The following is a 25,998-nucleotide window of genomic DNA, read 5'->3' on the forward strand; positions in this document are numbered from 1 at the left end:
CTGTGGTTTTAGCAGAGAAAGGAGAAGTCACTGGGCTTTATTTACTGGAGAAACCCCAATGGCCAGTGCCAAGCAGCTGCAGAATTTCCCCCACTAATTTGCAGAAACAATTAACTTACACTGGAATTTGTGGGACTGTCATAGTCATACGTTTCAAACTCATTTTAAGATTGGACCCATTAGATGCAGTACTTGCCTGAAGTGAATAGAAAATGACATGAAGAAGCATTTTCCGAATACAGGCCATCTATTGAACTTTGTGGGCATTATAATTTTATACAGGAATTGAATCACCAAGTGATCCTCAACCCTTATATGATTATGGATTTGTTTCCCTCGTGTCTTCTTTTATTTAACATTACAATTGAGAAAGAAGAATCAGAAGTGAAAAAGGACTTCAACTATGAGTCAGAATTAGATCTACAGTAAAGAATATAGGAACAGTCTCTGGGCCAGTGGACAAGAGTTGCAATCTTGCTTTGAGCAGACAGGCAATGCCTCTACTCTGACTATGCAAGTCATTTTGAAACCAATTGCAGTTGGTGCTTTTATTGGCACCATTCCTTTCAAGTAGATTTTCAGATCATCAGTGGGTTTTGTCTGCATGACTTAGTGCCAAAGTGAAGTAACGAGCCTTTACTCACAAAGCAATAGTGTTAACAGTGTTTATCCTGTCTCCTGAACTTTCTGTCCATTTAAACTGAGTGTAGAGCCAGAGAGATAGTACAGCAGGTCAGATGCTTTCCTTGCATGCAACCAACTTGGGTTCAGTTCCCAGATCCTATATTCTGAACTCACCAGGAACAATCCTTGAATGTAGAGCCAGGAGCAACCCTTGAGCACTGCTGGACATGGCCCAAATAACCAAACAAAAAAAGTGAGTAGAAGGACAGGTGGAGGGCTAGAAACTAGAAATAAGAATATTATGGGTAGATGATATGATAAAACAAATATTGTAAAGTGTTCATTTTTTATTAACAGAGACAGTATGGGGTTTATTTGAACACTTCTCAACTTTTCTGGATGTTTAAAATATTTACAACAAAATGTTGGGGGGAGATAAAGATCATGCCAGCAAGGATTAACTGTAGATTAATCCTAATTAATACTTGAAAACTAAACAAACATTTAAACAGCAGATACTTTCCAAATTAAGTGACTATTTGTCATAACTATTTCCCTACTCAGTATTTTCAAAATTAAAGGTATAGATGTCATGTAAGAAGAGATGTGATTAATATTTTAAAGACCTTAAATGAGACATAGTTACTATAAAATTCAAAACTCATGATGACTTATTAACATATGAGAAAAAAACAGATTTGGGCCACGATGATCAAAGAAACAGGCTATGCCTCTTTCATTAGGTCAAGTTATTAATTTCACTAAATCTTGATTTTCTCCTAAGTAAAAGTTGAGGAATGATACCCATTTCTTAAAAGTATAAACTTTAAATGCTTTGTAAAGAATGAGGTATCTTATAAATAAAAATTATTTAAAAACCAAGTATGAATTTAAAACAAAATAAGTTAACTGTTCTTTAGTATTATAAGCAAGCTTTATTCTAACCTTCTCCTAATTAAAGCAATACTTTGTGAAGAGTGCTATCGGGGCATTCTAAAAAGTTGGTAGCTCAGAAAATCCAACACTAAATTATTTTATTTTCTTTGTTGGTTTCTGAAACTCATACATACAATAGGGTTTTTTCCTTCTTGGGGTGGGGAAGAAACAAAAATATGAATGTTCTAATATGAATATGAAGTCCTAAAGTAAATTACACTAAATCTGAAGTTATTAATTACAGAAAATTTGGTTTTATTGAAACAAAGGAACTGAGTCATGCCTGTGAGAAATCTTTGGCCCAGGTCATTCCTATTGCTTCTTAAGAACCATGTGGGGCTCGTTCTTTCACCTGGTACACAGGAAATAAAACTAGGATTGTATCACAAAGCAACCCGATTTCGTGTCTTAAAAGGATAAGCACTGGGCCTAGCTAGAAAGACAGTGTGGCGAATGGATCACTTTTCTTACATGTGGCCTACCTGATTCAATCCCCAGCACTCCATATGTCACCTACTATCTTATCTATCACATTCTCTTGAAAGAACTTCTCTTTCTACTGACTTGAACCATGCAATCTCAATAGTAGTAGACAACAATCAATATGACCTAAATTTAGATATTTAGAAACCTAGAGCACTGACCAGAACCTGTGATCCTGGAAGGTCGCTGTGGTGACCATGATTTGTGTTCCTTGCATTGATCTCTGGAACCTATTTCTGTATACTGTACTGTATACTATACTTTCTGTATACTATACTATTTCTATATACTATACTGTATATTATACTGTATACTATACTGTGTACTATACTTTCTGTATGCTATACTTTTCTCAGGAACCTATTTCTCTATACTCCTCATTTTGGTGGACTCATTTGAATCTAAGAGCTCACATCTGCAACTACCTCTTAAGGCTTGTCTTGCATTCACAGGCATGCTTTGCTTTCCCACAAGAGCAAACACCAAATGCAGAAAACAGATGCATCTGGGATGGATGCTTACTGGGATAGCAGATAGCCAATAGCTAGCTGGTAGGAGGACCAGTGGTAGGAAGACTTGTGTCTGTATGGGGCACAGTGACTCTCCAGAGCTCCCTGCAGTGTCAGGCTGAAGCTGGAACTCTGCCTGAAGTCACAGCCTACTCTGGTTTCTTCCACCCTTCCTTTTCCTTAGAGCACTTTCCTTCCAAGTGGCTCAAATACACTCTGTTTCTAGGATCTGTACCAGTGGAACATGACCTAAGCCAACCTGAGCCAACAGCAACTCTGGCTGGGTTGAGCCTCCTTCTTGACCTGAGGTTCCCATACCTTGAGTTGGCTAGGAGGAAGGTTGTCCTACAGAGCTGAGTTTAACAAAGGTTAGGTAGAAGTGAGAGTGGAGTGAGGGTGGGAGGGGTCTGCAGGCTATAAATTGATAGCCAGTTCAGTGGGTGTGAGAACTCTGAATGCACTGAAGCTCTATCATAACTTCTTGCAAATCATGGTGCCTCAAGGAAAATGGGGGTTGGGCAATAAGAAAAGGCAAAGAAAGCTGGTTAGATTAAGTCTGCAGCAGCTGTGAGTGGTTGAGGAGAAAGAGGCAGGAAACTCACCCAAGGAGAAGGACAGATGAGCTCACCTTTCAGTTGCTCTAGTGGCCTCTCTCCTCTACCCTTAGGAGTGTTTGATAGCGAAGGTGTGACTGGTTGTGATAGTCAAATTTGGTTCCTGTCATTTGCCTCCAAAATAATTCCAACTCATGCTGGGAAGTTCTGAAGATCTCTCAAATGCTAACGCCCCCCTCAGGAAAAGTGCACAGACACTCAGAAATGTGTCTACATGTTTAGGGTCTCACTATCATATATATACATATGTATACATATATATGGGCTATATATTTCATATATATTTTATGGGTTACTTTTTATTGTTAGACCCCACCTATAAAAGTATTATATATTAATTTTAGGAACATTAACACTTACTTAGACACCTAGATTCTTATTGTTTCACTCCCCCCCATTCCTCAATAAGCATTATTGTTAAAACAAAAATCACAACTGATCAAGTCAACAAATAAGGAAGTAAAAACCAGAAAGATTTGCCAAGCAGAGTACATAGTCAAAACTGTGCAAATGTGCATGTGAACAGAAAGTGTGTGAAATTAAGTGGGCAGAACAGGGAGAGATGGTATCAATCATTGAACTATCCTCTTACATTGAGCAATATACTTAAGTTGTAGTATTCCTTTGATTAGGAAAAAAATGTTTAGACTGGTGCAAGATCAATAAAACCTATGACTTTTGTCCCACATCTTTTTATCAGAAGTTATGTCAGTTCTCCCATGTGTTCAGATGAAAAAGCAATCACTTCACTCAGGAGAGTGGAGAGATTTTTCTCCCTGATTAAAACCTCAAAGAGTCTATCAGAAAGTTTAAGTGGCCTAATACCCATGGTGATTTCACCGGGTACAGGACGTATTTTTTATTTTGTTTTAGATCTATGCTCAGCTAGACTTCATCCTCCTTTTTTTGTGTGTGTGAAAAAAAAATTTTTTATTTTTATTGTGACCAAAGTAAATTGCAAATATTTCACAGTGATATCTAAGGTACATAGTGACAATAAATGAGGGGTAGTCCCAGCACCAGTGTTGTCCTCTCTCCACGTGGCCCTGTTCCCAGCATGCATTTCATATCTCCCTCCTTTACCCCTCAGAATGCTAGTGTAACTGGTCCCCAATTTTGCAGCTTGTTGTAGATTGGGTATTGGTTTTGTTGTCGTTGACTTTGGCTTTGGAGTTCAAGTGTAATCTTTTTTTTTTTCTTTACTAAAAGTTTGTACAACTGTCTGGTCTTGATTTCATCCATTTTCCCCCTCAATTGTGAGGCTGAATAAGATGATTCAAGTTATGTGGTTCATCCTCCTTTTTTTTGAGCCTTCAGTGTCCTATCCGTCCTCAAAGAACTTCTGTGACTGTGGCTCTCAAGCCAATTTGCATCTGGGCCTTCTTAGGACTGTTAGTCTTTAGAGCCAGAGTCCCTCACCTAACAGCAAACACTCAAGAATTTTCTAGGATCCTTTGGCACTGGTTCCAGCCCAAGAGCAGGTGGGAAGTCCAGAGTTTCCCACATATCTCTGGCAGGAGAGGAAGCTATGAAGAAGAAAGGTGTTCATGCCTGGCATTAGCTTCCGTCTAAAAGGGTTGTCTCTTCATTTCGACCTCTACTTCCTTTCAGGAAATTTGACTTCCTTCTGAAAAGCTCTTTTTTGCCTCATTGGAGTCATAGTTGTAAAATAGAAGCATATGTTTATATTTTTCTTGTTTTTTATGTAAGGAGAAAAGAAAAACTGAAAGCTGCCAGACTCTGCGTGTTGATAGTGGTATCTGTCAGCATCTCTCTCTGTTGTCACCTCAAATGCCTTCTGCGTAGACCAGGGGTCTCAAACTCAATTTACCTGGGGGCTGCAGGAGGCAAAGTCGAGGTGATCCTTGAGTGCAAAGTCAGTAGTAAGCCTTGAACATTGGGGTGTGTGACCCAAACAACTAAAACAAAACAAAACAAAAAAAAAAAAGATTCCTCTAGGGCAGGGCCACAAAATGTCGTATGGAGGGCCTCAAACAGCCCGCGGGCTGCGAGTTTGAGACCCCTGGTGTAGACTGTCCCACTTGAATGCTGCCTTACTTCTGCAACTCAGCTAAAATTTGATTTTACCTGATGGAAGTCTTTCTTGTATGTAACTACTTTTTGGGGGGGTTTTTGTCTTTTTTTTTTTTTCTCTTTTTTGGGCCACACCCAGTGGAGGCAGCTCAGAGGTTACTCCTGGCTCTGCACTCAAAAATTACTTCTGGCAGTCTTGGGGAACCATATGGGGTTGAGGGTGGGGTTCAACTGGGTTGACTGTGTGCAAGGCAAACATCCTACCTGCTGTGTTATTGCTCTGGTCCCATTGGAACCAATTTTTAAGGTTAGACTGCTCATATTCCGGCTCCTTTCAAAACTTCACACTTCAGAACTACATTGTCATATGTGGCTGCATCATTCATTACCATACATGTAGCACTTCAAACAAGTCTCATTTACAGCTTACAATTATGTTGCAAGGCAGGTCTGTAGAGGGCCTGGCAGTTTTCTATTTAGGGATCACAGGCCAAAGTCAAGGTATGTGAGAATCTCTGGAGAAGAATATGCTCAGACCACTAAAACAGTAATGGTGCACAACAGACTTCCGTTACAGGTCCTATTCATCAAATACGTTTTTGCAAATTACCATTTCTTCTTTCTTCCCTACTTCTTTCCTTCTCCCTCTTCTCCCTCTTCTTCTCCCTCTTCTTCTTCTCCCTCTTCTTCTTCTTCTTCTTTTTCTTCTTCTTCTTCTTCTTCTTCTTCTTCTTCTTCTTCTTCTTCTTCTTCTTCTTCTTCTTCTTCTCCCTCTTCTTCTTCTCCTCCTCCTCTCCTTCTCCTCCTCCTCTTCTTCTTCTCCCTCTTCTCCCTCTTCTCCTTCTCCTTCTCCTTCTTCTTCTTCTTCTTCTTCTTCTTCTTCTTCTTCTTCTTCTTCTTCTTCTTCTTCTTCTTCTTCTTCATCATCAACTCAATCTAGGTTAAATAAAACTCATGATGTCAGTTTCTCTCTAGGAAAGGAATCACAATACCTAAGATGCTGTGGGAAATACCACATAGGTAGCCACCTTTTATAGTCCTCAATAAAGCTATGTGTTTCCTAATGTGCCAGCCACTATCTAATCTGGAAACTTTTATTTAGCAAGGTCTATCCTCATCAGCAATAAAGTGTGTAGAAATTGGAAAACCTTCCAACTCTGATACACTGGCCAAAATTATTTTTAAATTTATTTCTACTGTATTTACTTATTTTTTCCTCTTCTCTCTTATCTTTTGTTCTCCCTTTCGCTCTATCCTAATCTATATCTAAGCTAAATATCTACCTTTACTTAATTCAATTATTTCTTAAGAGCTCAGACTCATCCTATGAGGGTCAGGCCTCTAACAACTATTTACAAATAGATCGGTAATGTCTGTTTTTATGTGGGGATGGGTTATAGACAGCAGAGTCCCCTTAAGTGCCAAACCCAAATTGTAAACAATCCATGCCTAAAGAGTAGATAGCCCCTCCTATATTCTATCCCTCCTCCCCCAATTCAGAAATCCTTCTATCCTTTCACCCACCAATCATGATCCAAAATCCTTCCTTATTTAACTCTCTTTACCCTCAGTTCTTAATTCATTAGGTACCAAAACCAACCTCCTGCCCCAATAAGCCATCGCCCAATTCCCAAAGCGAAAGGACACTCTCTCAGCCCCAAACATGACAAACATGAGAGAAAATGTTTCAGAAAACAGTTGTTCATATTTCCCAATAAGCTTTTATAAAAAGTATTTGATAATATCTTTTCAGTAGGAATTGGTTCTTGAATCATGATCAGTTCTTTGTTCTATTAATCACCACCATCAAACACTATGTATTAGTCACTCAGTAGTGTATGGGGCTACACTAGCCTTTATCGTAGCAATGCACACTACTCCACCCTAGTTACAAGGAATTCTTATTTTTGATTATTGGGTCACACCCAACTGTGCTCTAGGTTTATTCCCAGCACAATTGAGGTACCTTGCAACACTAGAGGTTGAATTCTCTATTCCAGTTTTCCAAGCATGCACCCCGGTTCCCTTTTCTAAGAAAGCAGGAAAACTTGCTTTCCGCAAGCTTTCTCCTCGCTTTCCTTGAACCCTTGTCTTTGGTTTCCAAAGTCAGTCTGAAAAAAAGAAGCAAAAGAGATATTCTGCCCTGATCTCAAGGTATTTTTTTACAGGTATCAGAGAACAAGCTCTTTTTAGTTTTTAATGTTTAATAACTACATGGCTGAAATGTTCTTTTTTTGATTGCCACATCTAAGCTTTCCATTCTGGCAGCCGAAAACAAAAAACAAAAGTAAAAACAAAAGAGTGGATGTGGTGGGGGCTAAAAGAAGTAAAAGAAACCCCTCCCCAAACTACTGCCTAGATTGGGATCAATAGGCAGCATTGCCATTAGGATAAATCAGATTTTCAGCCACACTTTTTTTTTTTTTTTTTTTTTTTTTTTTTGGTTTTTGGGTCACACCCGACAGTGTTCAGGGGTTACTCCTGACTCTATGCTCAGAAATCACTCCTGGCAGACTCAAGGGACCAGTTGGGATGCCGGCCGGGATTTGAACCACCGTCTTTCTGCGTACAAGGAAAACACCCTACCTCCATGCTATCTCTCCGGCCCCAGCCACACTCTTTTTTGCCTCAACTGTGAAAAGCTACAAGCATGTTTCCTTTGTACCAAATCCATGAAAAAATTCTATTTCCAAACTCTTGATTATGTAACCATAAGATAGATTTACTAATATATTATTAAAATCTTAATGTTGATAAGTGAGTTGCTTGTGTTTGTCTTTTTTTTTTTTTTTTTTGAAGCGCTCACTAAGATAGTTTTTAGAATATTTTGAAAGGTGAGATAGAATTTGACTTTCTGAACCTGAACCTGGCCTCCCAGCATGCCCGGAGGCATTTGGGCCCGGTCATAGAAATTCTAGAAATGAGGAGAGGAATGGAGAAGACAGTAGTAGTTAATTGGCAGTAAGAATGTGAAATACTTTATATAAGTGGCTTTTATTTTGTTTGGTTTTTTTTGGGGGGGGTTCTTCATTAAGACATGATTAGGGGGGGCCGGAGAGATAGCATGGAGGTAAGGCGTTTGCCTTTCATGCAGGAGGTCATTGGTTCGAATCCCGGCGCCCCATATGATCCCCCGTGCCTGCCAGGAGCAATTTCTGAGCCTGGAGCCAGGAATAACCCCTGAGCACTGCCGGGTGTGACCCAAAAACCAAAAAAAAAAAAAAAAAAAAGACATGATTAGGACTGACTCCTGGCTCTATGCTCAGGAGTTATTCCTAGCAGGTTTGGGACTAAATGGGATGCCAGGTATCAAACCTTGGTTAGCCAAATGCAAGGCAACTGCTTTCCCTCTGTGCTATTGCTCTGGCAACTTTTATGAGTAACTTTTATATGAATAGATAACTATAATGTACTTTTAGTACAATTCTGTTTCAAGACTGACAGATAATTTCCTTTTATAGATCACGGGGCTAATATAATTTGGTTTAGGGTGAAAAGTGTTTTATCTTATTAAAAACTTGTAAAAGCAATAAACTGGAACAAAGGAAAGAATTCTAACTATGAATACATTGCTGTGGCCATTTAAAATTCATGTAGATGGTTCTTCAGAAAGATGCTTAGTTATTTTATTTAAAGAATATTTTTTCTGACATACAATAACTATTCTTCAACAAGTCTTTGGTATAGTTGCAGTAGGTTCTGGTATATGAATATTTTTTACTCCATTAACTAATCTTAGTTTCACTTGGAAGAGCTTAATCCCTTTTCTTTTAAAGAATGACAAAATTGGGCCGGAGCTATAGCACAGCAGTAAGGCATTTAGTTACCTTTGTCTTGCACGTGGCAGATCCAGGACAAACCTGGTTCGATCCTCCAGCGTCCCATATGGTGCCCAAGCCAGGAGCGATTTCTGAGCGCAGAGTCAGGAGTAACCCCTGAGTATCACCGGGTGCAGCCCCAAAACAAAAACAAACAAACAAAAGAGAAAGAAACAAATATTCATTTTTTATTTGGAGTCTACACACAGCAGGCTTATTCCTGGCTTTGAGCTCATGGATCACTCTTGGCAGGGTTGGGAGACTTTAAATTATGGTCTGCGGTCACACCTGGGGCTGGTACGTGCAAGGCAAGCACCCTATGTGGTATACTATTGCTCTGGCCACATTCTTTCTTTTGGAAAATGGACTTGGAGGGGCCAGAGTGACAACAAAACAATCTTGCCTTGCATGTAGATGATCTGGGTCAGGCCCAGGTTTGATAACAAGCACTCCATTTGTTCCCCTGGGCCTGCCAGGAGTGGTTTCCGAGTGCAGAGCCAGGAATAACTCTTGAGCACCTCAGGGTGAGTCCCTCCCCCGAAAAAAGGAATTAAAGGCCCGAAATGCTGCTCAATGGTTGACCATATGGCTCGCTTGTATGAGACCTCATGTGTCTGCCCCACCCACATACACATAAGTGTACACACATACACACACACACACTCTCTCACTCTCTCTCTCTCTCTCTCTCTCTCTCTCTCTCTCTCTCTCTCTCTCTTTCTCTCTCTGTGCAGGGTTAAGAAAAAGATACATAGAATCATCTTCAATTACTCCCAAATAATTTTCATTTTACTTTGATTCCACCTCACAATAATTAGAAAATTTGCACATGAGTAAAGGAAAGTGTCCTCCTATAAACTTTCTCATGCTTAATCTAAATTCTAAATTATGGAAGTGATTTGCAGTAAATTTGACTTAAGTATTCCAAATTCATTTAGCTAATTCAAGCTTAGCCTTATAAACTTGTATCTTCACTAACAATTCACACAACCTACAAAACCTGTGGGATTTGAAAATCTCTCATTCTTTGCAGATTATGCATGGCCTACTGTAGGCAGAATTCTATTTTGGTGACTATGGGAAATCACCCAAAGTGTGGAAAGTAACCTCTGCACACTGACTGATATGAATTTTAAAAAGTGGGGTGTTTCAAGAATCTCTTTTTGTCTGGGCTTCTGTTTCTATTCTACAGTTGTGTCAGTGGATGAATAACAGCTCCATCTGTACATTTGGGGGATATTCGTGTTCAGCAGTGATATAGGTTTGTTCTGGAGTGAATAAAGAAGAACAATGATGGGGCCAGGAAGGTGGCGCTAAAGGTAGGTGTTTGCCTTGCAAGCGCTAGCATAGGACGAACCGCGGTTCGATCCCCCTGCGTCCCATATGGTCCCCCCAAGCCAGGAGTAACTCCTGACCGTCAAACAGGTGTGCCCCCCCCCAAAAAAAAAGAAGAGCAATGATGATGGGGGAGACTTCTACAGAGCTTGCAACATTTGGAAAGGAACCTCTCCAACCTCTCTGACACTCGAATTATCTGGAATCTGGGGTACACACTACCTCCGAAAAGTAAAAAATATGCTTTTTAGTGTTTGACATACTGTGGAAAAGTCCATCCTTGAGAAGGATTCGGTTTTCGGTGAACCCTTGCCAGGCCCTGTGGGTGGCAGGTTCTCCCTATGTGCAAGCCTGAGAATGTGAGGGCGATGATCCCCAGGCACAAGCAGGTCTCCCAATGAAAGGTGACAGTGTTCCCACTGGAGGGAGGCCACCAGGGAGAGGGCCCTGAGAGTGTAGTTAGGAAAAGATTTGCATAATTACATTCACCTGAGGTGTTCCATTTACTCCACAATGGCTTTCATTGTGCTAAAACCAGCAGTTGGCCATTGTGAGCTGTGCTCTGGTTCTCCCCTAACAAATGCTTGGACATTTAGCATTTTGAATGGTACAGAGTCATTCCTAGGACAAATGGTTGCATGATGTGTAATTCATGTGTGCATCACTTCATAGCAGGACGATGTAATAGCGGTGTAACTCACTGTCAGCAATAGTCTAGCAGAATGGCATACTGGTAGTGACTGCACTTACACGACACTGCCGACAGTTTTCATTATCAATGCATAGTTCAGATGTGTATGTTCAAGAGCTAGAACAAAGGGAGAGGAGTCTCAAATGACACGTTATGTCTCGAAGGCAGCTGAAAAGTAAAATAATTTCACCTGGGTTTGATCCCCACTACACATAAAAGCGTGCTCACACACACACACACACACACACACACACACACACACGCACGCACGCACACACACACACACGCACACACACACACACACACCACCCTAGAAATAGAAATAGGTTTTCTCTTTCTGGTACAGTCTTTTGTTATTTGACTCCAAAAAATTAAAATGGGATAGAGAGATGCTGACTAAATTGAAACTGCGTTTTATTCCTGGAGGAGGCTGTGGTGCCCAGAAGGGTCCTGTTCCTGACTGGGTCATGTTTACCTAAGACAACAAACAGACAGAGTGGAGATAGGAAGACCGTGCAAATACCTGGCAGGGCTCATTTCCTGGCATGGCCCACATTTACATTCAAAGGGGTGGTGCAGGAGGTGGAGGGCGATAGAGTTTTGAAGCAGTTCCTTTTATTGTGTCCAGCAATTCTTACACTTTGTCTATCAAATTAAAAGCATAGGATTTTCTAAGAAAATTAACTCCCCTAAGGGGTTTGTCAACTCTCAGCTTTCATTAAGCATACCTTTAAAATTCAACCTTTAAAAGCATCATGGCATCCTATGTTGGTTTTTCTTCTTTCTTTCCTATGTTTTTCTGAATTTCCTTCCTGCATTTTCTCTGAAAAGGATGAAAATATTTGAGGATCTCAACTAAGGATGGAACCAAGGCTCCTCTTTAGAACCTCAAACTGTACCTGACTGAATGTAAAAAAAAAAAAAAAAGCCAATGTTGGTTTCAGCAGTTTCCTCGGGCTCTGATAAGATGGAGAAGCGTCAAAGTAGGACTTCAAAGCAGAATTGGATCCTAGGCCCCGTGACCTTGGTTCTGTCCTTATGTTCTAAAGATAGCACCCTGAACAAAGACAAGCATGCTCGGGCTTTGCTAGTGTTTGTCCTTTTTTTTTGGGGGGGGGGGCACATCCGGCGGTGCTCAGGGGTTACTCCTGGCTGTCTGCTCAGAAATAGCTCCTGGCAGGCACGGGGGACCCTATGGGACACCGGGATTCGAACCAACCACCTTTGGTCCTGGATCGGCTGCTTGCAAGGCAAACACCCGCTGTGCTATCTCTCGGCCTGCTAGTGTTTGTCTTAATCTCCCTTCAACAGGCAGTAGGAACAATAAGGGAAAGATACTTTGGTGCCAAAGAAAGGGAACTGCAGAATGAAGGGGATAGATGACTTGTGCTGTCTGAATGGGGCACAGCTTTAAGAAACTCTAGAGAGGCTAGAGTGGTGGCACAAGCGGTTGGGCATTTGCCTTGCTATGCGCTAACCTGGGACGGACCACGATTTGATCCCCCCGCGTCCCATATGGTCCCCCAGCCAGGAGCGATTTCTGAGCGCACAGCCAAGAGTAAATTCTGAGCGTCACCGGGTGTGGCCCCAAACACACACACACACACACACACACACACCCAAAAGAAACAAAAAAAAGAAACCCTCTTCCACTGATTCTCATTACCACTCCCAACCCCAACTGTACCCATCCAGTTTCCCATCACCCCCACCAGCAGGTAAACTTTCCAAAAACACTCACCCAAGTCTCTCAGGCTACAAAATCTCTGCCCAAACTGGTGGCCCATTAGGGACAACTAGGCAGAACATCACCCTCAAACCATATTTCTCTAGACTAAACAGACACAGAAAAGAAAATATGTGTTAATGCTTTAATTTCCAGGTCCTCTCATTTTTAAGGAATCATTTAAATAATCCCAACAACATGAAATAACTCGTTTCCATAATACACTTTTCCAGAGGAATTTCATTTCCTTTTTAAATGCCCCATAAGATCTTTGGGCTGAGAGGATGACGGCTGGAGTCAGAGCAGTAGGGTACAGTAGTAGGGCGTTTGCCTTGCATGCAGCTGACCCAGGATGGACTTTGGTTGGATCCCTAGCGTCCCACATGGTCCCCCGAGCCAGGAGCAATTTCTGAGTGCATAGCCAGGAGGAACCCCTGAGTGTCACAAGATGCAGCCCAAAGAGCAAAAAATAAAAATAAAAAGGAGGATGAGGGTTGAGACTCTCCTTTTCCAATTTTCTTCCATTATAGCAGCTCAAATATACTGCCTTCAACTTTTTTCTTCATCAGTTTGATGGATTATTTCACTTAACCTTGATTCCTCCTTGATTTGCCCAAGACATCATCACACCAGGATGCAAGATGACACTTTTTCTTTTTGGTGGGGTGGGGGGGAGGGGGAGTGATGCCTCCCATCTTCTTTTTCCTAAGGTTGCATTAGCTATTTGTGTGTGCAGGGTGTTTATTGTTCCAAATGAATTTCAGGAGTGTTTGATCCACTTCTTTGAAGAATGTCATGGGTATCCTTAGAGGAATTGCATTAAATCTGTACAATGCTTTGGGGAGTATTGCCATTTTAATAATGTTAATCTTCCCAATTTATGAACAGGGTATGTGTCTCCATTTCCTTGTGTCCTCTCTTATTTCTTGAAGCAGAGTTTTGTAATTTTTTTGTATAGGTCTTTCACCTTTTCAGTAAATTGACTCCAACATATTTGAGTTTCTGTGGCACTATTGTAATGGGATTGTTATTTTAAGGTCCATTGTTCTCTGTCACTATTAATAAGGCCATTGACTTACTTTATTGTTATTTTAAAGACATTCTTCTCTATCACTAAAAAGAAGGCCAATGATTTTTGTGTGTTAATTTTGTAGCCTTCCACCTTGTTATACAAATCTATTGTTTCTAGAAGCTTTTTGATGGTCTTTAGGGATTTCTAAATATAGTATCATGCCATTTTTGCAAATATTCGCAAATGAAATGATACCATATTTAGGATGACCATTATTATCACTTAATAAAGTTTAACTAATGACTTAGGAAAACTATAATTTCTACAGAATAAGAAACAAGGTGATATTAAGCCAAATATGATAAGAAGCCACATTAAAATTAAGAACCCCTTATCTTTTTAAACGCAAATAATTTAAATTTTGGGCTATTCTTTTGTCTTCACCTTACCCACCTCATGTCCTAAGGGCCTTTCTTTCCATCTTTTTTCTTTCCCTTCTTCAATAAATCTCTTCTCAGCAAAGTTTGGATTCTTCCTTAAATTCCTTTGTGCAACCTTAACCTGTAATGCCATGATTATGCATTTGGGATTTAGATGAGGTTAAGAGAGTGGCACCTCCATAATGGGTGAGTGCCTTCACAATATAAGAGGAGGCACCGGAGCTCTTTTACTCTTCACCAAGTGAAAATGCCTCAAGTCTATGTGACCTTCAAATCAGGAAAATGGTCCTCTCCAGGAAATGAAATTGCTGACACCTTGATCTTGGAATTCCCAGCTTCCAGAACTGTAGGAAACCCTGTTTGTTTTCCAAGCTGTCCAGTCTACGGTACTTTGTTATTGCAGCATAAATTGACCAAGATATTTGCTCTCTTTTCTCACCCTTTAAAATAATCTCTTAGTGAGGACATTTCCTCAGAAAACAATCAGAAGATACCCCAACTAGTGACATCTGTCTCTTTCTGTGAGAGGTTTTCCCTCCATTTACAGAACACTTGAATCCCTTTTTATATCAGTGTCCTCTTACCACACTTTTTCAAAAACAAAATTCATGCATGTTCTAAGGAGATTGAAAGAGCCTCATTATCTCAGGGCAAATTCTTTAATTTCCTATACAATCCAAATTTTTAAATTGCAAATATCTATCTATCTGGGAAACCGAAAAGGTCTCTCAATGAATCTGACTGGCTATCCCTTTATACATGCTAAAGAACCATGGCCTTGCCCCTGTGGAAAACCCTGCTGGGAGACCAGACCATCTGGAACACTCTTGACTTTAGAAGCATATTCTCTGCATTTTGCTTCATGAAACTTTCTATTCTATAAATTCCTCCGAAGCAGCCTTTCCTCTTGTCACACCACTAGACTGTTGGTATAAGAGCAGTTACCCTCTACTAGTAGGGTTTAAGGACTGAGACTTTGCCTTTCCTACTGGGCTAGGTGCAGGATGATGGCAAATGTGTCTCAAGTCGCCAATGTGCTCGGTATGATGTGGGCTTTACTGAAGAAAATAAGATGTGGAATGTGAAAAATTGGGAAAGATAAAACAATTAGGAGGTCACTAAGGGTAATGGTCACTATGGAAGCAATGCTAGGAACCAACTCCCTGTTGTCCATGCAGGGTCATGACTAGGATCTCCACACCAGAGCTAGATCAAAGAGTAGGGCCCTGTCCTCAGGTGGAGAGCTGAGGGCCACACACTTGCCATGTGTGGGATGGAGGAGCCATTTTTTAGTGTCCAAAGAGGCATGTATATACTAGTTGAGTCCCTGATGGTGGAGTTCTCACCTCCTGAGACTGGAACCTTATGAACTCATTTCATTCCTTTTCTTCTGAAAGGAGATAATCTTGTTAGCAAATCCAATGGAGTATTTTCACACCACCATTTACAGAAAATTGATAATGTTCAAAGAGCCCCAGGCATTTTTACCAATATCTCAAGCACAACATGTACGAAACGGAAGCCATCTCCTGTCCATCTCATGTCCTGTCACACCTGTCTTTCCTCCCACATTTGCCTCAGCGGGTACATCTCATGGCCCGAGCGACGAGCCCTCCTGAATTGCCACCTCCATCTGCCTACGTTAGCAGTCTAATTGTACCCTTTCTACACTGCTCTTTGGTCACTGCCGTGCTGTTATGTCAGTTCATCTTTTCTGAACTAGACTATGTGAATCTTTTCTTGTTACATTTTATATTTCCTCACATGTTCACCCAAATAACTTTCTTAGAATAAGAATCTTATTCTAATCTTAATCTTAATCTCTTACAGCCCTAACATTCCAGCTCTTTCTCTGTGAATCCTGCGGACGAGTCTGGTCTCTAGTTAAACATACACTTTCCATGCTGCTGTCTCCTAGCTATTTCACACAACGAAGTTTTTCGAGGACACTAACTTTCTCTAGTTGCTTTGGCCTTGCACATGCTGTTTCTCAGGCATGTGTCTTCCCCTTTTGTTTGACAGTTGCATCGCACATAAATCTGAATTCTACCGTATTTCCTCTCCTACTCAGTGTAATTATATACTTATCTATTGGATCGTTTTGTATTCACATGAGAGAATTTATTTAATCTATTCCAGATAATCCTGATTTCATCAAAGTGATGCATTATTTGTGTCTTCTCTTTCCAGCATTGAAAACACTTATTTTTGTTTAAAAAATTGTTTAATTAGATTAACAGGTAGATCAACATATCTACTAAGAATGTGTTAGGTTCACAGCTATTGTTTGTATTTTCTGTTAAATGTAGAGGGCATCTTTACATTTTAGTGGAGTAGAAAAAATAGCTTTTAAAATTTATTGTTGCCTATCTGGTATAGTAAAGTAGCTGAAAGAAATCTTAAATGTAACCTTTGAATGACCCAGGGAGTAAGATTACAGAAAGGCGGGAAGAATGATTTTCTTTATGACTCTGACACATCACCAAGAACTTACATGGCTTTTGTGAAATCAATGAAGAAAAATAAACAGTTTGGGGGAAGAACTTTTCAGAATTTATGAGCCCTTAGAAAATCTGATGAAGACAACCCCCAGAAGATACAGTAAGGATATGAGTATTCACTTCGTAAAGAATTTTTTTTCTCCTCTGAAAGAATGTCCATAGGCTTTCTTGTCAAAGGCAGGTCCAATAAAGGTTTTCCAAAGCAATACTTAAGAGATCATTAACAGGATGTTGCAAGGTGGGGCAGAGAAAGAGAAAGTTTTAGGTGTCGGTGCCAATTGAAGATCAATGGGTAATGAAGAAAAGCCCCAGGGATACTATAATGTCATTATCAGAGAAATGATTAGACTGAAAAAATTGTCAAAGGTCAGTATTTGGAGAAAAGGCACCCACCCCATGGTTAAGGAGCACAGGGTGTAGCTTCATGGGGCGAGGAGGTGACAGGCCTGAATGCCTATCACCCAAGGAGCAGGGACTGCATTGAAGTCTTAAAACCATATCTTCCTCACAAAGACGCAAGTAATGAAAGAAAGAAGCAAGCAGTAGTGGGCAGGGAAGAGACATTTTTATGTTTGTTTGTTTGTTTGTTTGTTTTTAAATAAAAGAATAAAATGTAGGTGAAGCTAAAACTGGCCCTCACTATGAAGAAAAATGAACTACTGAATACCTTGTATCATGAGAATGAAGTGGTGCCGAAAACAAACAGAACCAAAAACATCAGCCAAAGGCTTCAGAGAAAGGGGTAGAGGCATGGAGTGGACAGGCACTTGCTCCTGTACATCACTTGAAACCCAGGGGCTGCTCCTAGGAAGCATCAGTCAGGAGACATTAGGGGATTAAATCTGGTCTGGTTGGCAGGCACTTTCAGAACAAAAGTGAAAGGTAAATGCTTCTATGGCATTTTATATCTTTTTCTTTTATTTTCAAATCTGGGTGCAAGGGTCACAGTCCTCAACCCCTAGGCCTCAGGAAAGCAGGACTCCATGATTTTAGTTGCTACCTCTCTGGCAAGGAACAATTGTTTTTATGGGTTTTCACTTGCCCGGAGTTTTAACAATTTTTTAAAATTTATTCACGTTGAGATACAGAGTAAAAACTAGCCCTAACATTAGTTACATAACAGTTTTACTTGTGAATTTTATCCAGTATCACAGAGAAAAAAGACAGTCCTTGAAAACATTTTCCATATTTAAAAAACCTGCCACAGATTTTTGTTGCTCCATCTGTTAGAAAGTTATTTTTACTTTTAAAATCATTAATGATTATTTTTAGATATGAGATTAAGAATGTACACATAAACAAATTGTTGGGAAAAGTAATTTTCAGTGCTTAATCTTTTCAATAATCTTCTTGGTTTTGATGGAACTTTGTCATCTACATTGCTTTAAAGAAGCATCAGAGAGTTTTGTTCTAGAAAGTTCTTTTTCTACTTTCTTGGGAGTTCTCATTGGCCACAGTATCTCATGATTTTTCTGTTTCTTCTCCTCACTTACATTTCTTGCCTCTTCTTCAGGTTATTCTCATGAACCCCAAGAATCTTGAACAATTATTTAGAGTAATTTAATGTTTGCCAACCTATATTCCCAAACTTAATTATCAAGGAAATTTAGGGAAATGATGAAATTTATAGGAAAAGAATTTTGATTAGTCAAGTGGTTGTAGAAAACAGGACAATCTATAAGAAGAGAGTAAAAATAATTAAGTGCATTAGAAAAATAGAGGGATTTTTTATCTCTTATTGAGTGTAAAGGATAGCAAGTAGAAAATAAAAGAATAAGATAAGAGACAGCCTAGTAAGAAGAAGAGGAAACACAGTACTTTTTTGGTCTAGAGTGTTTTGTGGGACTGGAGTGATAGCACAGCTGGTAGAGCATTTGCCTTGCACGCAAACCAACCAGGTTTGATTCCCGGCATTCTATCTGGTCCCCTAACATGCTAGAATTAATCCCTAAGTGCAGAGTAAGGAGTTACCCCTGAGTAATATTGGGTTGGCTCAAACGCACACACACACACACACACACACACACACACACACATACACACAGTGTTTTGTATTTGACTATTTGACTAAGTCTTTATGTATAAAATGGCTTTTAAAAATATGCAATGCATATAGGCCTAGTCATTCAGATCTTTCTGTTTAAATTTTTTAAATTACCCTGATTTTCACTCAATTTTACATTTGTAGATTTTACCTGGTTCATGTAAATTCTAAAATTTAAGCATACTTTTCAAAGTTCTATTTATGACAGGGAAACTGCTAATTATCACAAGAAGAGCCAAGAACAAAATAAAACTTAATGCAATGTATTTTAGATGCCAGAGTTGAAAGTTTATTTATATGCAGGAGAATAGGCATTATACTGTATTAAATCATTTTATTTTATTTATGTAGGTTAAAATTCAATAGATTTACTATTTTGTATAATTCCATTTTCCATGTTTTGAAGTTTGGTTTGAGCAAGAGCTATGAAATACATGTGTTGTATGGCTGCCAAGGGGGTGGGTTGTGGAGTGGGTGGGAAACTAAGGACATTTGTGGAGGCACGGGGACACTGGTGGTAGGATTAGTGTTGGATCACTGTAGTCCTGAAATGATTCCATTATGAGTAACTTGTAAATCATGGTGTCATAATACAAATAAGTAACTTTTTAAAAGGGATGAAATGGAGGCAGAAGTTGGGAAATGAATACATTCCTTGGGAATTAAAAAGAAATTCTGTAGGAGGCCTCAGAATGGCCTCCTACAGAAAAAAAAAAGCACCTCATTTATAAGCGTGAGGATCCAAGTTTGATTCCCAGTGCTGTTTTCATGCACCAAATGTGAGTCAGGAAGGTCGGCTGTATGGAACTCTCAACACCACGGTATGAGGTGTGATCTCTATCACTCTGCAGCCAAGTGTGTCTGAGCACCGCTACTTAAGAAGCATGCTCTGTGTTCATCTAAGTGAGCTCCACACCAAGCTTATATGCAACCATCCAACAACACTAAAAAGAGAAGAAGTGAGGCAAAGAATTTTTACAGACTTTCCATATTGGACTTTCTGCCAGTTTAAGTTAATGTGATCTCTCTAGATATTTCAATGCCATAGAAATTTTATGTGGGGAAACTGGGGCAGGAAGAGAATATTAGATTAGGCTAAGTTATAAAGTGAAGACACATAACAGAGCCTCTGGGAATAGTACCCCTGCATTAATAAGAAGTTTGCAGAATTAAGAGGTCATTGTCAGCACTGTAGGTTGCAGAAAGAACCCATGCTGGTTGGAGGAGCTAGCGCCACAGCAAAGAGTGGTTCTAGAGCTGCTCCGCAGCTGTTTCATCTGTAATAGTGAAACTGCATGTTCCCTCTGTAACTGTACCTGACAGGGTGCTGGAAATCCAAATGTGCTTATTATTAAAAACCCACAGATACATTCATATTCCAACTCATCTCTGTCTTTCAGAGTCCACACGAAGGAATCTTTTCGGTGTGAATCTTATCCCATTAGACACCTAGTGAAATGCTATGCCACATTGGAGTTAAGGGAGCAGGTGTAAAACTGCTGCGTTTTCATTTGAGAGTCAGAAGTTTAGGTCATACCCAGGGGCGCTCAGGGGCTATTCCTGACTCTGTGCTAAGGAGCGACCCCCCTGGTGGTTGCTCTGGGAAGCACAGGTAGCGCCAGGCAAGGCAAGCACCTTGCTTCTGTACTTTCTCCCTGGAAGGAGGAGGAGGAGGAGTAAGAGGAGGAGAAGAAGGAAGAAAAGGAGGAGGAGGAGGAGAGGAGGAGGCAAAGGAGGCGAAGGAGGAGAAGGAGAAGAAGGAGGAGAAGGAGAAGGAGGAGGAGGAGGAGGAGGAGGAGGAGAAGAAGGAGAAGGAGAAGGAGGAGGAGGAGGAGAAGGAGAAGGAGAAGGAGAAGGAGGAGGAGGAGGAGGAGAAGGAGAAGAAGAAGAAGAAGAAGAAGAAGAAGAAGAAGAAGAAGAAGAAGAAGAAGAAGAAGAAGAAGAAGAGGGAGAAGAAGAGGGAGAAGAAGAGGGAGAAGAAGAAGAAGAAGAAGAAGAAGAAGAAGAAGAAGAAGAAGAAGAAGAAGAAGAAGAAGAAGAAGAAGAAGAAGAAGAAGAAGGAGAAGAAGAGGGAGAAGAGGGAGAAGAAGAAGAAGAAGAAGAAGAAGAAGAAGAAGAAGAAGAAGAAGAAGAAGAAGAAGAAAGAAGAAAGAGGAGCCTGTTAACAATATCTTGATCACAGAGTCTTTCTGTGCCCTGTTTGCTTTTTTGTGCTCTGAGTGTCTTCCTTCACCCAAAGTACCAGCCCTAAGAAGAGATCTAGCTGCCAAGGAGTCTTAGAAATGCAGAATTTAGCTTTTCGTTTTCTTAGTGCTGAAGTTCCTCAGGGGAAGCTGGGATAAAGGTGGAGAGATATCTGTGACAATTCCTTTTATATGTCAATTTGGTTATATGGTCAACTAGATGCCCATTCCCGTTCAAACATCAGATTAACTATTATTATGGGGTGTTTTAGATGAGTAACATTTCTATCTTTAAGTGAAGCAGATCACCTCCCTTAACTGTGGGTCTGCTCATTCAATATGTTGATGATTTTAACAGATTGGACAGAGTGCCAAGTGCAAGGGGCTTATATATAGAAACTTGTAATTCAAGATAAATACATACTAGAAATGGTAATTCAATCTAAACTGCAATATGACATATTTAACATTTGCTAGAAATTACATTTTAAAAGATAATGTTTCTTAGTACAAGAAAGAAATGATTTATTTAGCTAACCTATTTGAAATGATGAGTATCAATTTTTGTTTTTCAAAATATAGGATGTCAAGTAATCATGCTGTAAACCTTCAACTTATATGATATTGGATGTCAAATATCACAAGAGATATTAAAAAGGTCTGAAGTCCCCTAAAGAAGAAGACAATCTATCTTTATAATTGTGGATTCAATTCCAATATCTCAATCTTTCTATGTATATATTTTTATATCATATAACTATATACAAATGACAATATACATGTACAAAAGCCATGTATATACATATTTATATGTCACATGTATCATATACACTTTAAAATAAATGGATAAATTGACAAAGATATAGCATATTAACAAAAATAGCCCAACCAGAAACAGTGCAATGAATTTTAGTCTTTCAAACACTTTTAGTAGGATGAGACCAGCACACTCTTGCATGTACCTTTTTTGTTGGTGGTGATGTTCCAGGTTAGGACCTAACACCTTCAAGACATGGATTCTTCTACTCAGTCACATTCCCAGTCTTGCTCATTCCATTGATTCAATTAAGCTGTATTTATATGGAGCTTATGAATAGATAGAAATATGTATAGCCAAACACTTGGAAGAGGGTAAATCATAGTAGAGAACCAGTTTACAGAATCTGCTTCTATTGAGGTAGAGTGAACAGTACTGGGTTCATTCATTTCCACAGGAGATGGAAAGAGGAGGAGATGAAATGGATCTTCCAATTTCCAGTTCATCCCCTGATTATGTAATAGAAGGTAGTCCATGAGAAATTGAATATATACTTAGAATTATTTTGAAGATTCTGGTGGCACCTTCCAAATACAGTCAAGGTCTAAAGCAACATATCCATCCCATTGTCTACCAGGGGTCTTCAAACTACGGCCTGCAGGCCACATATTGTATTTATTCCCATTTTGTTTCTTCACTTCTAAATAAGATATATGCAGTGTGCATAGAAATTTGTTCATAATTTTTGTTTTTACTATAATCTGGCCCTCCAACAGTCTGAAGGACAGTGAACTGTTTGTTTTTTGTTTTTGTTTTTGTGCCACACCCGTTTGATGCTCAGGGATTATTCCTGGCTATGTGCTCAGAAATCGCTCCTGGCTTGGGGGGACCATATGGGACGCTGGGGAATCGAACTGTGGTCCATCCTACGCTAGCGCTTGCAAGGCAAACACCTTACCTCTAGCACCACCTCCCCGGCCCCAGGACAGTGAACTGGCCCCCTGTTTAAAAAGTTTGAGGACCCCTAGTCTAGACAATTTTATTTCTTATTATTTATTCGAGTCTTCATCCACTAAATAATTGTCGAGTGCATCCTAGCATTATGTACTATTCAAGACTCTGAAGCACAAAGATTTAAATATGAGATTGCTTTTTTCATTATAATTTAAGTTGGTATAGTGAACACAAACATGCAAAGAAAAGGAGCCTGAGCAGTGGTGCAGTGGTAGGGCATTTGCCTTGCACACGGCTGACCTAGGACAGACCTTGGTTCGATCCCGGCATCCCCTATGATTGCCCATTGCCAGAAGTGATTTCTGAGCGCCTAGCCAGGAGTACCTCTGAGTGTCACCGGGTATGGCCCAAAAACAAACAAACAAAAGAAAATGGTTACAGAGTTCAAGGCACAAGGAAAAAATGGTAGTGAGTGACAGGGTGGAATTTTTCTAGATGTGTTTGTTCAACTTTGATTTACCTGAAAGCTGTCTGAATTAGAAAATGATGGCTTAAAGGTAAGGGGAAAGCTGGAATGAAAATAAAAAAATCCAGGTTCTGTAATGAGTGGTTAAAAGAAACTAAGTAGAATACAAATGAAGTTACTCTGTGGTTCACCAGAACCTCTGTGCTCCACGAATAAATATCATGGCAAGATAGTGAGGCCCAGGCCTGCATGTGAGAGCAGAATAGGCATTCCCAGAAGATGAGAGGCTCCTTGTGTGAAAGCAATGTTTAGGTGAGCTCATATTCTCAGATTAACATTGTGCTTTGCATATGGTGGATCCATCTTAAATATTGGTTGATAAATTAAGTAATCTTTTGATGGGAGATGAAAGAAAACATTGCATTCTGTTCTAAGTTTTTATTTTTTTCAACTTGGTGGAAGTACATGTCTCCCTCAAAAATATAAGCCTTTGAGTTGTCTGGATAGAAAGGAAGTGGCTAGAGTTAATAAATGGCTTTGATTTTGTTCTCTTGGTGTAAACATTAGCTCTCCCCTGGCAGAATGAGATTCAATTCTAATCTTCTGGCCAAATTATAAACCTAAATCTTTCCTTAGATTTTTTTCATCTGCACCCAGTTGTAAAAAAATAAATCTGGTATGTGACTCTGTGCCGCCCACCAATAGTAAGAAAATTTTAGGAAGAGGTTATTATATACTAGGAGAATAAAAAGAGTAGCAGGGTCAGAAAGACAGAATAGGGGTTAAGGCATTGCTTGCAGGTGGCCAGCCTTAGTTTAATCCCCAAATCTCAGATGATTATTGAACACTAACTACCAAGAGTGAGATTATTCAAGATATAGAAGTAAACTTTGACCATTGTCAGGTGTGGTTCAACCCACTCACCAACCCTCCATAAAAAAGCATTTTAAAAAATAAAAATTTAATTAAATAGTTGTGAGAGACACAGTTCCAGAGTTGTTTATTATTGAGTTTCAGTCATACAATATCCAACACCCAGTCCATCGCCAGTGCATATTTCTCATCACCAATGTCCCTATGCCCCTCCTGCCTGTCTCTATGGCAGACATTTTTCTTCTCTCTCTTTTTCTGTCTCTTTCTCTCTTCATTTTTACCTTTTAAGCATTGCGATTTGCAATATTGTTATTGCAGGGGGTATTATGCATATCACTTTACTTCCTTCCAGCACCCAGTTCTTTTCCATAGTGATCATTTCCAACTATCATTGTCACAGGCATTCTTTCTCTGCCTAACTGCACTCCCCACTATTTGTAACACGCTTTCTAACATGAACTGGTTTTCCTGGACCTTGTCTCTATTGCCTTGTCATATTATTACCTTTATATAAAAATATTTTTTAATTCTACCACCTATTTAAGGCTTTCCCTTCCACCCTTCACATTGAGTTCTAGTCCCAAGGGTCCAGGCCTCACTCAGAAGGAACCTTTACAAGTCTTAATAAGAATTCTCTTTATACTCGAATCCCCACCTTCTCTATTTCTATAGTCAATGGTGTCCTTGCCTGTCTGAACAGCATCTCCCTATCTGAACAAGCATGCTTACAAAGACATTCTTTTAGCTTTATCCTTTCCACATATGAGAAACAAGTATTTTTCTTTGAGAATACTAATTTCAGTTCCCCAGAAATAAACAGTCTTCAAGACAGGTTAAGCTGCAAAGACAGTTGGCAGATACTCAGACACCAAGATTTCCATTTCTCTTCAATATCAGTGGATTAGTCAGCCAACCATATGACATGCCTTGGAGCTATTTCAGCCTTGTTTTTAACCTGTTGAACTCCACAGATCTACTTCTGTATTTTTTATCTTGTTAGGCTTCCTTTGAGGCAGGCAAGTGTAAGGGAGTAAGGTTAAGAAAGAATTAACTAACAACTCCCAAGCAAGCAATTTAATAGAAATATCTGTGCAAGGACTCTAAAATGATGCAGCTTTCCTGTGCTCCTAATGACGTATGGAGGCCACAGAGTTGCCAAGTGATAGGCACAGAGCAACACATTTAAAGATTAAAAAGGTTAATACATCTAACCTTTTATGTTAGACTAGTTATAATTCCTCTCCAGCCATCTGATAAGTGCAAGACTTCATCTGTTGAAGATGAGTGAAAATATTGCCAAATCCTTCATTCAGGTGCCATCATGGAAAAACATGGAGAGACTAGTTGGAATCCCTGGGCCTAATGCCTTTACTAACTCTGGGTGTGGGCAATGATTCAAAGTGTCTGTTGGGGTCACTTCTCCTTCTGGGCTGAAAGGATGAATGAAAGTGTGAATCCTCCAAAAGATAGGATACCGTTTTGTTCAGTGCTGGCTGTATTCGTTGTTTATTAGGGTTACCACCATAATAAAAGAGCACCCACAAGATGTCTTATCAACAAAACTAAGTTTTTCACAGTTTTGTTGTCTGAAAGTCCAAGATAGAGGTGCCAGCACAGTTGACGCTGAGGCATCTCTCCTTGGCTTTAAAGACAATGACCTTGCTGTAGGTTCTGTTGGTTCTATCTTTGTGTATGGAGTTTCCTAGTTGTTTCAAATTTTTCTTCTGAAGACATCAGTCCTACTAGCACCTAACCCCATAATTTTATTATTTATTTATTTATTTATTTATTTATTTATTTATTTATTTATTTATTTATTTATTTTTCGTTTTGGGCCCACACATGATGATGCTCAGGGGTTGCTCCTGGCTATGTGCTCAGAAACCGCTCCTAGCTTGGGGGACCATATGGGATCCCGGGGGACTGAACTGAGGTTCGTCCTAGGCTAGCATGGGCAAGGCAGAAGCCTTACAGTTTGTGCCATGGCTCCAGATCTTA

General features: G+C 39.8%; 1 protein-coding gene across 1 annotated transcript in view; it reads right to left on the bottom strand.

The window, feature by feature from the left end:
* Positions 1-401: 401 nt before the first annotated feature.
* The window catches only part of BCLAF1 (BCL2 associated transcription factor 1), a 1,193,665-nt gene continuing 1,168,068 nt past the window's right edge, over positions 402-25,998 (bottom strand). Inside the window, exon 13 of the mRNA XM_049789604.1 lies at positions 402-477. Within this exon, the coding sequence (XP_049645561.1) occupies positions 402-477 (76 nt within the window). The remainder of the gene's footprint in view (positions 478-25,998) is intronic.

This window comes from Suncus etruscus, chromosome 15 (assembly GCF_024139225.1).
Source record: "Suncus etruscus isolate mSunEtr1 chromosome 15, mSunEtr1.pri.cur, whole genome shotgun sequence".
NCBI lineage: Eukaryota > Metazoa > Chordata > Mammalia > Eulipotyphla > Soricidae > Suncus > Suncus etruscus.